At 48.6% G+C, this 12,454-nt stretch overlaps 1 protein-coding gene across 2 annotated transcripts in view; it reads right to left on the bottom strand.

Moving 5' to 3' along the window:
- CDC42BPB (CDC42 binding protein kinase beta) overlaps window positions 1-12,454 on the bottom strand; it is a 158,096-nt gene that overhangs the window by 32,021 nt on the left and 113,621 nt on the right. For both annotated transcript variants that reach the window (XR_005216176.1, XM_037831783.1), the window contains exons 8-18: window positions 12,131-12,379; window positions 10,391-10,470; window positions 7,721-7,887; window positions 7,243-7,362; window positions 6,192-6,325; window positions 5,149-5,391; window positions 3,485-3,595; window positions 1,840-2,084; window positions 1,624-1,729; window positions 1,100-1,224; window positions 471-576 (exon numbers count right to left, since the gene is read on the bottom strand). Coding sequence is in view for 1 of the 2 variants with exons in the window: in XM_037831783.1 (XP_037687711.1) it covers window positions 471-576; window positions 1,100-1,224; window positions 1,624-1,729; window positions 1,840-2,084; window positions 3,485-3,595; window positions 5,149-5,391; window positions 6,192-6,325; window positions 7,243-7,362; window positions 7,721-7,887; window positions 10,391-10,470; window positions 12,131-12,379 (1,686 nt within the window). In the remaining variant the exon portion in view is untranslated. The remainder of the gene's footprint in view (window positions 1-470; window positions 577-1,099; window positions 1,225-1,623; window positions 1,730-1,839; window positions 2,085-3,484; window positions 3,596-5,148; window positions 5,392-6,191; window positions 6,326-7,242; window positions 7,363-7,720; window positions 7,888-10,390; window positions 10,471-12,130; window positions 12,380-12,454) is intronic.

Genomic DNA, 12,454 nt, shown 5'->3' with positions numbered 1-12,454 from the left:
TGAAAAACTTGGAACACAGACTGTAGGATTCAATTCAATTTAAATTTCTTGAACTTGGTAACTACACTTAAGGGATTACATAATGAATATCCTTGTACTTAGGAAATGGCAGTATTAAATATTCAAGAAGCATGATGAATTTAACCTACACTCAACGGTTCAGAAAACTGATTGACAGAGATGGATAGGTAGATGAATGGCTAGATAGAATGCTACAGCAAATGCGGCAAAATGTTAAAACTGGAGGCTCTGGGCATGGGGGAGGCAGAGGTAAGCTGGAGTTCTCTGTGTGGGGTTTGTATTATTTTTGGAACTATTCTTAAGTTTGAAAGCATAAATAAATTAAAAGTTGAAACAAGTCTCTGGCATCACCAAAATTAGGTGAGTAGTACTTAACTGCCACATTCATACTTAGAATAAAACATTTATGAATATTATAGTAAAAATGCAGGGCTTAGGGGAAAACCTACCAGTGTTCTTGATCCCAGACTAGAACTCCTCAAAGTCTCCAGCTCTTCGGTCATCTTGGAAGCAAGGGCTTGAAGATAGCCCCGTGCGTCTTTCTCGTCGCTGACCCTGGAGGAGGGCAGGGAAGTATGGGGTTCCAGCTTCAAAAGCGCAGTGCCCACGGGCAGAGACCAGTGAGATGACTCTGCCCACCGGCCTCAGGCCAGCCCGCGTCAGCTCCAAATCCTGGTCAGCCTGCACACTAAATCCGCCTCCTCTCCTCGTCTCCCTAGCTCTATGCACAGTTGTCAAAGAGGCTTTGCCTTGGTTTCCCAGAGAAGGTGGGGAGGGGGCAGCTGTGCCTCAACCCTGAGGAACCATGCACAGCATTAAGGACAGAAACTACGAAACTCAGCTTTGAGGTTAAGAGAAATCAGGCAGACTGGGAATACACGGGCACCCTCGCGGACGGGGTTAAGTGGGCGCTGGCTGGCCGGGAGCACGCGGGCACCCTCGCGGACGGGGTTAAGTGGGCGCTGGCTGGCCGGGAGCACGCGGGCACCCTCGCGGACGGGGTTAAGTGGGCGCTGGCTGGCCGGGAGCACGCGGGCACCCTCGCGGACAGGGTTAACCCAGTCCTGCCCCCACACACCACTGAATGATTTCCGCGATCTGAGCTTCCCAATGGGCGACCGACTCCTTCTTGGCTGCCAGATCCTGAAGTTCATCTTCCAGCTGCCTATTTTGAGCTGTTAGTTTATCCACAAAGGAACAAAGCTGAAATCAAACAATTTCACCACACAACTGATTAATCTGGCATCCTCTGAATATGACATTAGCATCATTAAAACTACAAATTCTTATGACAATTTTGAAAGTTTTCTTTACTCTTTATGAAATGTTTTCCAACCTGAGTCTAAAATTTCTTCCAGCCTCTGTCTTTTGATAGTCCTAACTTAAGTCAGACTTTATTTCAAATCTGAACCTAAAGGTGATAGAGCTAGTGATTTCAGGTATTAAGCAGTTTATAACTGAATGAAGACGTGACATTTAAAAGATCAAACCCGTTACAGCGTTTAAAACTTAAAACCTTTAAAATATACACCAAATTTCAGACTTAAGAATGAAAAAAATCACAATCCTACACAAAGTGATAACTGAGATATTTTAGATTACCCTTTCATTTTCACTAGTTAATTTCTTGTTTTCTTCAAATAGCATTGTTCTTTCCCGTTCGTATTTATCTTTTATTGTACCTACTGCCTCCTCCATTTCATTATGCCTGAAAAGATAAGGGAGAGAAAAGATTTTAAAATTCACAATGTTGTAATATTAATCTATGGTTTGATATAAACTTGCACTCTCTACACTGAGTAACTCAAGAAAACTTACCGTTCTCGCTTTGACTTTTCTAATTTATCTTTTAGAATTAAGATTTCTTTCTGCAGGGCCAACTGGTGGCTTTCTGAATCATGCACCTCTTTTTTCACATTTTTGACTTCTAGCACATGGGAGGCTTCACGTCTGACCAATTCCTCTTCATAAAACAAAACTTTCTTCTCCAGCTCCGATTTTATTTTAGAAATCTCTTGCTGGTGTTCTAAGGTGGCACTAGGCCCCCGGCCTCCTTGCTTTGTCTGATGATAAAGGTTAAAATAAACGTGTTTTATTTTCCAGTGTCACGATGGCACCGCACCCCAACACGTGCAGGCACTCTGCAAACGCGGCTTCGCTGACCCTCACACGGTACAGCTCGCGTTTCCAGAGTGTCGACCGTAGGCCTGGCACTGTGCCAAGGACTTCTCGACCTCGTGTACACGTGGCTCTCATCTTTAAGGGGTGACAGTATTTGCCTGGCAGAGGGGACATGCCCAGATCCGCCCGGGACCCCTCATGTCTGTGTCGCACTCAGTCTCAGGGTGGTCTTTGCCCGCTTGCTCCCACTCCCCGGTTCTGAAGGTGGACCGCATGGCAGGCACCCTTCCGAGTACCAGGGTTACAAGAGGTCTCTGGTGTCACGGAGACCGACACGAACAAGTAAATCCACAGAGAACACAGTAACACAAGATAACGTAAAGAATAGGGGAAAGGGTGCAACCCACATGGGAAGGCATCTGTGCAGAGATGACGTGTGAGTTGAGATGACAGGCTGTGAGGACAAATAGCAAGGATGAGAGGGAGGGAGGGGCAGGAGTTTGCGCTGCTCGAGAAGCAGACAGACGTCAGTGTGGGTGGGGTGAGGTCTGACTGGGGAGAGGGCTGGAGACGAGGCTGCCAAGGCTGGTGGGCCTCCAGCAGTGATGTGCCCCCATTAAAACGAGCGCACTCGGGCTGCTTTGCAGAGAGCATGGACGAGTAAGAAAGCACCAGGAGGCTCAAGCATGAGGCACTGCACAAGTCCTGGCAGACAGCGCCCCGTGGCGGCCGGACCAGGGTGGTAGCAAAGGTGAGGAGAGAGGCAGGGACCTCGGGGATGTGCTGGAGGGAGACACAATGACTCGCAACGGCTTAGACGCCAGGAAGAGAGAAGACTCATGGTCTCCAATGTACACACGAGGGAACTAAGGCTCAGGGGGCCAAGCCAGTGCACCGAGATTGCACGACGCTAACCAGAGGGCCTGCTGGGCCCCGCGGACACGCCGGCCACACGCGGCTTTCCCTGGCTCCTGCCCGGGTCTCCGTGCCGCCCTGCGGCCTCTCCAGCATGGCCCCAGCTGGCTCTAAGGACTTTTTCTCACTGGCCTCTGCTGGATTTACAAAGTCAGGATAGGAAGGAGGTCTGAAGAGCTTACCAGGGTTTAACGTAACCGCCTGGAACTTGCATATAATAAACATACTTGGTTTTAAAAGCAAGACACGATAATGAAGGCAGGCTTCACGCCCGACCGCTTTTCCATACTCCCTGCGTCTCATCTACACGACTCCTCGTATAAAGCGCAGCTCTGACAGACGTACCGTTCAAGGCCATCTCCACCAGAGGGTGAGGGCGAAAGTCTTTTCTCCCTCAGTTAAGAAGGAAGATCTAAGCAAGCTCTACCTTGAGGGCCTCGAGCTCGCCTTCCATTTGCTTGGAGAAGCTCTCGCTGTGCTCGCGAAGCTTGCGCTCCTTAGAGGCCTCGGCGATGGCGTCCTCGAGCTGAGCCTCCAGCTAGAGGGGAAAAGCCCCGTTATTAGCATAAGGCAAGGCCAGGCGGCCACCAGCTCTCTCTGCAGAAGAACCTCGAAGTGAATGAGACGTCAGTCTTTGCTTTTCTTCACCCTTCTTCACATTTCATCAGAAGTTAAAGGCTGAGAAATATACTTAAGGGATGAATTGGAATGATAATTAAACAAGTTGAAATTCTAATTTAAATTGGTAATCTGGGATTAAAATTCAAGAAAGAATTCTGATTTCTGAAAGCAAATACTTCTGATATCTGCAGAACACGGACTCATTCCTATTTTTAATGGAAAATTTCAACCCTGCACTAAAGGAGGCAGACTAGTCTAACAAGCCCCAGGTACCTACCACCCACCCAGCTACCAGCTGGAGGCCATCTTGTCTTCTATACTCTGCCTTCCTAATTATTTTAAATCAAATCCCAGATTTCAGATAATTTCATCCATAACTGGAACACTAATTCTTAATTAGGGGTTTCACTAACTTGAGTTGTAGTCAGCTATTTCTCCAAATATATTTGTGTTACAAAATAAAATGTCTAAGAAGAAAATAAATAGGCATTTTGAGGCCAAATGACAGCCCTGAGCTTATAAGGAACAAAAGAACAGGTGCTTCCAGGCCTTCCAATAATTATGGTGTCGGATTTTAATAGACTGTAAACTAAGTGCTGCTTAAACGACGTCACCCGGTGAGAACAGGACTCGTTCAGCATGCCCAGGGCAGCAACTGTCACGGCGGGCTCTGAGAAGCCTCGGGGGCCCAGCACCCTTCCTTTCCCAGTTGTCTATCAGTGGGGGCCAGCATTGCTCATACACTTAATCTAAAACAACCACAACAGATTGAATGCAGAAAGAGATGTGACAGCCCAGCTGTTTAAGCCAGACATTAGAGAAAATTGCAAAAATGTTTTTTTTTTTAAAAAAAAGCCACTCTTCTCACTAAATAATCTTTTGTTTTGGAAAATAGTTACTTTCATTTAGGTTAACTAGTAATAGGGTTTATTACTGTAATTTCAAATGAATTATCTAACAACTTTCTCAGTTTTAATTTCTAAAATGGTAAACACTAAGATACATAACCTAAATAAACAACAGCTTTTTGGGGCCCTCTATAATTTTTAAGAGCACAATGGGGTCTGGAAACCAAGACGGCTCAGAACCACTGCTCTCCGGCAGCCGGCTCAAAGCTGCCTCAGCTGAGCCTTGCTCTCCTCTCCTCCTTCCCGCCGCCCTCCGTGGTGCCCACGCGCCCCTCTGCCCTGCCTCAGCTCAGCCCGAGCGGTTTTACCAGGTCCGGCATGCGTGAGCACCTCTATTTACATCAAAAGGGAATTTTAAAAATTAGTATTACAGGAACCTCTGTTAATAATTGCAAAATAGAGTTTTAAGGGTGAGAACCACAGAAAGAATGCTTGGCAGATCAACTTACTTGGCTTTCCATAAGACTCGGGATCCATTTTAAAGTAATTTATGTAACACAGCCCAAGTTGTCAAGGGTGTTTTATTAAGATCATATGATCCCTGAAATATCTTAACAGCTACCTCCTTCCTGGCCTTCTCGGATCGGCGCACTTCCTGTCGCATCGCCTCCGTTTTCTGCAGGGCCACCTCCATCTCCTCCTCCTTGTCCCGGAGCTGCCGGGACACCTTCTGCTTCTGGGAGCGGAGCTCCGCCATGCGCTCGCTGAGCTCCGAGAACTCCTGCAGAGCCAGCTTCCGCTGCTGGTGGGCATCTTTGAGTTCTTTGGCCTGGGATTTTAATCTCTCTGAAGTTTCAACCAGTTGCTGAATAAAAAGAATTGCATACATTTTTCATTTGCATAACAGAAATTTGGAAGGCTCCAAGTACAGTTTTCTACCATATTAAGGAGGTGAAAGCGATAGCAAAGGCTGATTACAGATTATGGCTGCCTTTCCAAAAACTCCCCTTCCTGGAGAAAGCCCCGTGTGGTCCGGAAGAAACCCACCTGGGGCCCGGGGCTGAGCACCAGCTCCAGCCCAGGAGAGACCCTCCGGCCAGGGAGCCACCACCGTCCCCACCTGGGACGCACGGACGAATCCCCGCAGGCGGGCTTTGGAAACAATGTGGTTTTGAAGTCATGTGCAGTTTAGAGAACAGATCACACACTATGTGTGTCAGCGAACCTAAGAGTGGCCTGAACCTACCGGCACCTGAGCACAGGGTGCCGCATCTCACTGAAAGCATTTCATGCAGGCCTTTCGGGGGCACCCACAGGTAGCAGCAGTTCTCTTCTGCATCCAGGCAGTCACTGAGAGGCAGGCAGCGGGGCGAGTGGGAGGGGTGGGAGCCAGTGCCTGTGGACACCGAGACACAAGGACCCCTTCCCGCCCTCGAGCCCCCTTTCCTCACATTACAGTGGGGGAAAATCTGGCTTCCTCTGCAGGTGGAGAGGAGACTGAGGAGGACACTGCCCAGTGAGTGGACGCAAGGCACCTGTGAGCTGCAAGTACACACCAGGGTGGGGGTGGGGTGGGGGAGCTGTCTACACCTGCACGAACCCCATCTCAAAAGCTCAGCAGGGTCGTTGAACCCGTTCTTGCACAGCACGCAGTGCCTTGGCTACCTTGTGAAAGTCCTCCTTCTCCTGCCGCATCACGCGGTACTGCTTTTCTAGTCCTTTCAGCCGATGTGTGGAGTCTTCGTGCTCTTGGCGAAGGGTCACTGTATCCTCAAGTTGTCGTTCGAGCCTATTTGAATCTGGGCAAAGGAGAAAATAGACGGTTTTCCTTTACACGTAGGAACAACCAAAACTTTGTTACCTTATGTACTGATAGTAAATTAGTATTTTATAACAACCTTTTTCATTTAGAGGCTATTTTGATTTTCACACACACACATGAAAGTGTCACGCACACAGGCCTCGCATACCTAACAGTACACATGACAGTAACATCGAGTCCCTGGACTTTACTCTAATCACTCGCCTGCAGCTACCTTCCCCCAGAGGCTGAGTTTAGGACGGCATGTGTCTGTATGTCTCATTCCCGGAGAGCAGCCTGGCCAGCGCCTGGTCCCTGCTACCACGGGGCCACTGAGGCTCTCCTCAGTAATCACCTCGAAGCCCTTTTCTGAGCAGGAGACTGGGGTTCCAGACAGGACACGCGAGGGTGACAGGTCCAAGGTGTGTCTGGAGATGACTGCCAAGTGCACAGCCAACCCGTGTCACGTTAAGAGTTAAGGCTTAAAAACTATTTGTCTTTAGAAGCTTTGATAACTAAGGAACCACAAAAGAATGATGGTTACAATAAATCCAGCACCTAAAATACTGACAGTAGGCACAGCTGCTGAGGCAAGCTTTAGAAAGGCAGAAATAAGTTACGGCAATTTATTCTCAGGGCTGCCGAGAGGAAAATGAAGACAGAAAAACAGCATATCCTGAGGGTGTTGTGGATAAAATATCAGGTATTGATCCTAGTGGGTAACTATGAAATTACTTATACTATTAGAACCCAGCAAGTTGGAGGAAGTAATTTTAACTATATTGACAAAATACTAGAACTCTAAAGAAAGTTTGCTGAAGCATTTTCCTTCTTTTTCACATGAAAAAGACTCTCAAAATTTTCTTTGAAGAGACTAATGCTGAGAACTTGGTGGCTACACTTTAAAACACTCACCTGCTATTTTATTCTTCAAGCGCTCTATTTCTTCATTTAGCTTTTTGATTTCTTTATCTCGGTTTGAATTTCCCAGGGAACGAGTTGAACCATGAAGGGACTGAACTGTCTGTGTGGACTCTGTGAAGAAGAGGGGGGATCAGCATGAGCAGGGCCCGCGTGTGGACTCTGAGGGTGGGGGGACCCCAGCATGAACAGGGCCCACGTGTGGACTTGGGGGGGGGGGGACCCCAGCATGAGCAGGGCCCGCGTGTGGACTCGGGGGGTGGGGGGACCCAGCATGAGCAGGGCCCGCGTGTGGACTCTGGGGGTGGGGGGACCCAGCATGAGCAGGGCCCGCGTGTGGACTCGGGGGGTGGGGGGACCCAGCATGGGCAGGGCCCGCGTGTGGATGCTGACGACTGGGGGAGAAGCCTGCAGGGACGCGCCCACCATGGTGGTGGCCACCGCCCGGCCTGCACGTGTCTTTCCCACTCACCTTGCAGCTTCCTACTCAGCTCCAGTTTCTCCTGCTCGAGTCTCCGTATTCTTCTTTCATAAGCTTCAATCTGCAAGCTATTCTCCAAATCCCGCTGCACGTCCTCATCTTTGGTTAATGTGTTGGACTGCATTATGCTCTTCAGAGAGCCTCGATCAGAAAAACAGCTGCAAAACAGTGCAACAGGCTTTTCTCATCGACTGAAGCTTGGCAGTGATTTAATTAGCATTTAAAAACTTCCTGGGGTGAAAGATAAAGTCTTTTTAAATTGGCAAACAAAATACCTGTGGAAACACTTTGCATAAGGAGGCAAGATTAAACAAGAGTTTCCTAACTGCAAATGATGAGATGATCAATGGGAGGCTGAGGATGCTGAGCTCCTCAAAAGAAAATGCCTCCGCAAAGGAGGGGAAATTTAATTTCTAAATCATCAGTTATACTTAACGAGAAATGTAAAACCCAAAAGATATTTTTTGCCTATGGAGCTGAGCTAGAACAGAGCCAGCAGCTAGCAGGCCTCAGGGGCAGAGGTCAGGGGGGGCACCGAGGTCGTGGGGGGCGCGAGGTCGCAGGGGGGCACTGAGGCGCGGGGGCAGCCGGAGCAGCGTGCACACCGGGGCTTCCTGGCTCTGCCGTTGCCTGGAGGAATGATCCCAGGACAGTCGCTCCACCTTTTGGGGCTCACCTGCTTCACCCGCAGTCCACACAACCCTCAAGAGTCCCCACCCATTCTAGCACGGGGACAAGCACACTCCTCAGGGACCTGTGGGCTGCAGCACACACGTGGGCACACGCCACAGGCATGGACCGGCGGCTCATTTAACAGCTCAGTTGCTGGACTGTTTCATGAGTTATTTAGTCCTGCTGAGCTTTTTACATGACAATTTTTTGGGGGAAAAGTTTTTTTGTGTTCTTATGTTGGCTTCAAAAAAAGGCAGCCAGCACACACATTACAGCTTATTTCTAAGTCACTGAATCCAGACAGAGGGCCTGGTCAGTGTTTCTCCAAGGGTGGTCCCAGAGCCCAGTGCTGTCCCCACAATGTGGGCTCAATCTCAGGAAGGGGGCTCTGGGACCCGCATGCTTGCCAATCACCCTGCTGAGCTGGGGTGACTGCAAAGGACCTGAACCTCTACACTAGGGATTAATACGGCAACATCTACCGCATCCCAGAAAGCTTCCTGTGCTCTAGAAGGTACTGGCTATCACTCTGGCTTAAGTACAGTTTAACCCTGGCCTCTCACACCAAGTGACATTCTAAAAGCTGAAACAGAAACTTGCATATAATTGAGCCTGAATCTCCCCCTGAGGGCCTCTTTGCTGCTCAGATGTGGCCCTTTCTCTAACTGAGCCACCTCAGTGAGCGGGGAGGGCAGGTGAACTCACTGCCCTCCCCGCTACGTGGGACCTGACTCCCAGGGGTGTAAATCTCCTGGCAACGCAGGATATGACTCCCGGGGATGAATCTGGACCCGGCATCATGGGATTGAGAATATCTTCTTGACCAAAAGGGGGATGAGAAATGAAACGAAATAAAGTTTCAGTGGCTGAGAGATTTCAAATGGAGTCGAGAGGTCACTCTGGTGGACATTCTTATGTCACTCCGGTGGGCATTCTTAACATCTCTTAGGTTTTAATGTTTTGGAATAGCTAGAAGTAAATACCTGAAACTATCCAAGTCCAACCCTTCTGGACTCCTCAAGATGACTGTATAACAATGTAGATTACAAGGGGTGAGAGTGTGATTGTGAAAACCCTGTGGATTGCACTCCCTTTATGTAGTGTATGGACGGACGCGTAGAAAAACGAGGACAAAAACTAAATGAAAAATAGGATGTGGGGGGATGGTTTGGGTGTTCTTTTTCCTTTTTATTTTTTATTCTTATTCTGATTCTTCCTGATGTAAAGAAAATGTTCAAAGATGAATTGGGGTGATGAATGGACAACTACATGATGGTGCTGTGAACAGTTGATTGTACACCATGGATGACCGTATGGTATGTGAATGTATTTCAATAAAACTGAATTTGATTAAAAAAAAAAAAAAGCTCAAGCAGAAGTATCACTGCTCCTGCAGAAATGTCCATCAGCTCAGGTACTGGCCGCTAGACCCTGGCATCAAATCCTGTGCGCTTCCTTTGCACACGATGAAGCTGCCTTTCAAAAGCAAGGTGGAAGGGCTCCGGCAGCGTGGCTGTGCCGGGAGGCCCACTCGGGACAAGAGCTGACAGGTCCAGGCCGCAGGCTGGAGTCACGTGGGAGCCACACCCTTGACGCTTCAGATTTTTCATTCTGCCGGGGCCTGAGCTCCAGCCCCGCCTGACGGAAACCACCGAGCTGAGGCCAAAGCTCTCCCCAGAGCAAGCGGAGTGTGCTGACGAAAGTGGCTCTCAGCTGGCTGTGGGCACTGTGGCTTTGCTGATTTTCTCAGAACCAACCTTGCCGACACAAACATCTTGTAATATTTACTAGCTGGCCCTCTATAGAAAAAGTCTGCCAACCCCTGCTCTGACTGATTCCATGCAGCCATCAGGTGTGCAATTTTAAAGGACAGAAACCCCCCCCGCTTCTCTCGGGAACAAGACTTCCCCTTGCCGCCACAGCTGCACACCCTTGGACTGCCCGTCCAGCCCTGGGGGACTCCGTGGGGAATGAGGAACCCACACTCACCTTTCCGTTGTGAACGTAAAACCAATGAATGGCAAATGTAATCCAGAAAAGCCTGAGTGGGAACCAGGAGGCAATATTTCCTGCATAAGAACACACACAACATAAATGAAACCTTTGTTCAAACATGGGGAAAGAGGAAGGAGTGTTAGCCACGGCTACGGCGAGTGTCGCGGGCAGCCAGGAGAGCCGCATGGACCTCTGGAGTGTGGGCTCCGTGGCGGCGGCACTGGGGGTCTTGTTTCCACCCCGGGCTCTGTCCACCGCGTGCTCAGTGCAGCTCCGAGGGCAAGCGTGCTGATTCTGATGATGACAAAGGCCTAAGGCCATACCTGAACCAGGCTAGTGATTTTCAAACTTGGTTTAGGCCACAGAGCCACGGCACAGCACGGTCCCAAGCGGAGCCCGCAGTGGTTCAGGGGCCCCTCTGGGGGTGAGCAGGGGGCTGGGGACGCCCGCGTTCTTGGCGTAGGACAGAGGCCAGAGGCAGAGGGAGATTTGGGACCCAAGGCCAGACTACTCCAGGTAGGTTCGTTACAACTTCCTTTTCCGTCTGAGGATCCTTCTTTATTCAAAATGAAACAAAAGTTATAATCTACCTGGGGAAGTTTCTCCAGAGTCTAGGAAAGACTGTTTCATCAACAACAGTACTTTTCTCAGTCTTTTCTCCTCGTGGACTCTACCAAAGTTCAGATCTTAATTTGAATGTTGGAGCCACCAGAGCAAGTTTTAAGTGCAAATAGATGACTTTTTCAGTAGCTACAAGGGGTACTTAATACTGTCTCCTGAAGAACCTCTGTTCCTCACTGAAAATGTTAAACAATGAATAGTCTTCCCAAGGCCATTCCTTTCAAGAGGTTGTAAGAGATAAAACATATACAGTGGAGATACTATTTTATTTAAACAATTTCCTAAGCTAAGAAGTAACAAAAACGTCCCTTTCGTTTGCTGAAATCTCACATTCTCTCTCCCCTAAGTCATATCTATGCACTAAAAAGGTTGGGTCTGATAAGACCAAAATTATTTTACAACATGTGAGCAAACTACTACTACACCAAAGGCACTAACTAACTTCTGCATCAGTGAGGACAGCTGCCTGCACTGGCCAAGACAAGTCAAGTCAAGACAAGAGAAGACAAGAGCCCAAACCAGAGCAAACTGCAGACAAGTCTCGGAGCTGACAACCAACTTGGAAAAGTCATGATCTTAAATGTCAGTGGAAAAACTCAAAATCCGTATATCATCACTGTCACTCCTGAACTCCTATTGCATAAAGAAAAATAAACCCAGATGCTGAAAACATAAAATGTACAAAGATTCAACAAGCTCTCAGAGCGGGGGAACGTGTGAGCCATGGACAGAAGCCCAGAGGCCCACATGCTGCCCGCGGGCCGATCCCCAGGCCAAGCCTTAGGTCTTTAAGTCTAAACACAGGCAGGGATGCAGTGATGCTCTGAAGTGGTGTGTGTGCTGTGCTTTGAAAAGGTAGTGCATAATGGACACAAAAGCAGAAGGATCTCCAATGAGGTCCAAAACCAGAATTATTTAACTCAATTTTACTCAAACTGAGCAATCCCTCATTTTCTCTCAAGGGTTTCATGATCACAGTGACGGGTGGAATACAGGGTGCACGTTCTTTAGACAGTTGCCAAACTTTCCAAAAATGGGTGCAGTCCTAAGATTTACTACCTGGATAAGCAACACCTTCAACATAACCCTGCAAATAGAATGGTTCTCACTTACAGTATTTCTCAGCACGTCATCATCCACATCGAAGTTGGACGTGTCAGAAGGGCTGCTGACATCTGGGATGTAAGGTGCTTCCAGGTTTCGAATATTCTCCCAGTTCAGACCTTCAAAGAACGCGTGCTTCTTGAAGTCCTCGATCCCGTTCTGCCCCAGACGGCGCTCCCTGCTGCAGATCAGCCTCTGAATGAGGTCCTTCGCCTCTTCGGACACATCTGTGACGTGGGACGGGAACTGGAATCGCTCCTGAGGGTTGAGGCACATTTAGAAAAATTGAAGGTGTAGCAACGATAGCTCCAAAGCAACCGTCCTTGTTTTTTT

The sequence above is a fragment of the Choloepus didactylus genome, chromosome 4, assembly GCF_015220235.1.
Source record: "Choloepus didactylus isolate mChoDid1 chromosome 4, mChoDid1.pri, whole genome shotgun sequence".
Taxonomy (NCBI): Eukaryota; Metazoa; Chordata; class Mammalia; order Pilosa; family Megalonychidae; genus Choloepus; species Choloepus didactylus.
This window is presented reverse-complemented; position numbering and strand designations above follow the sequence as displayed.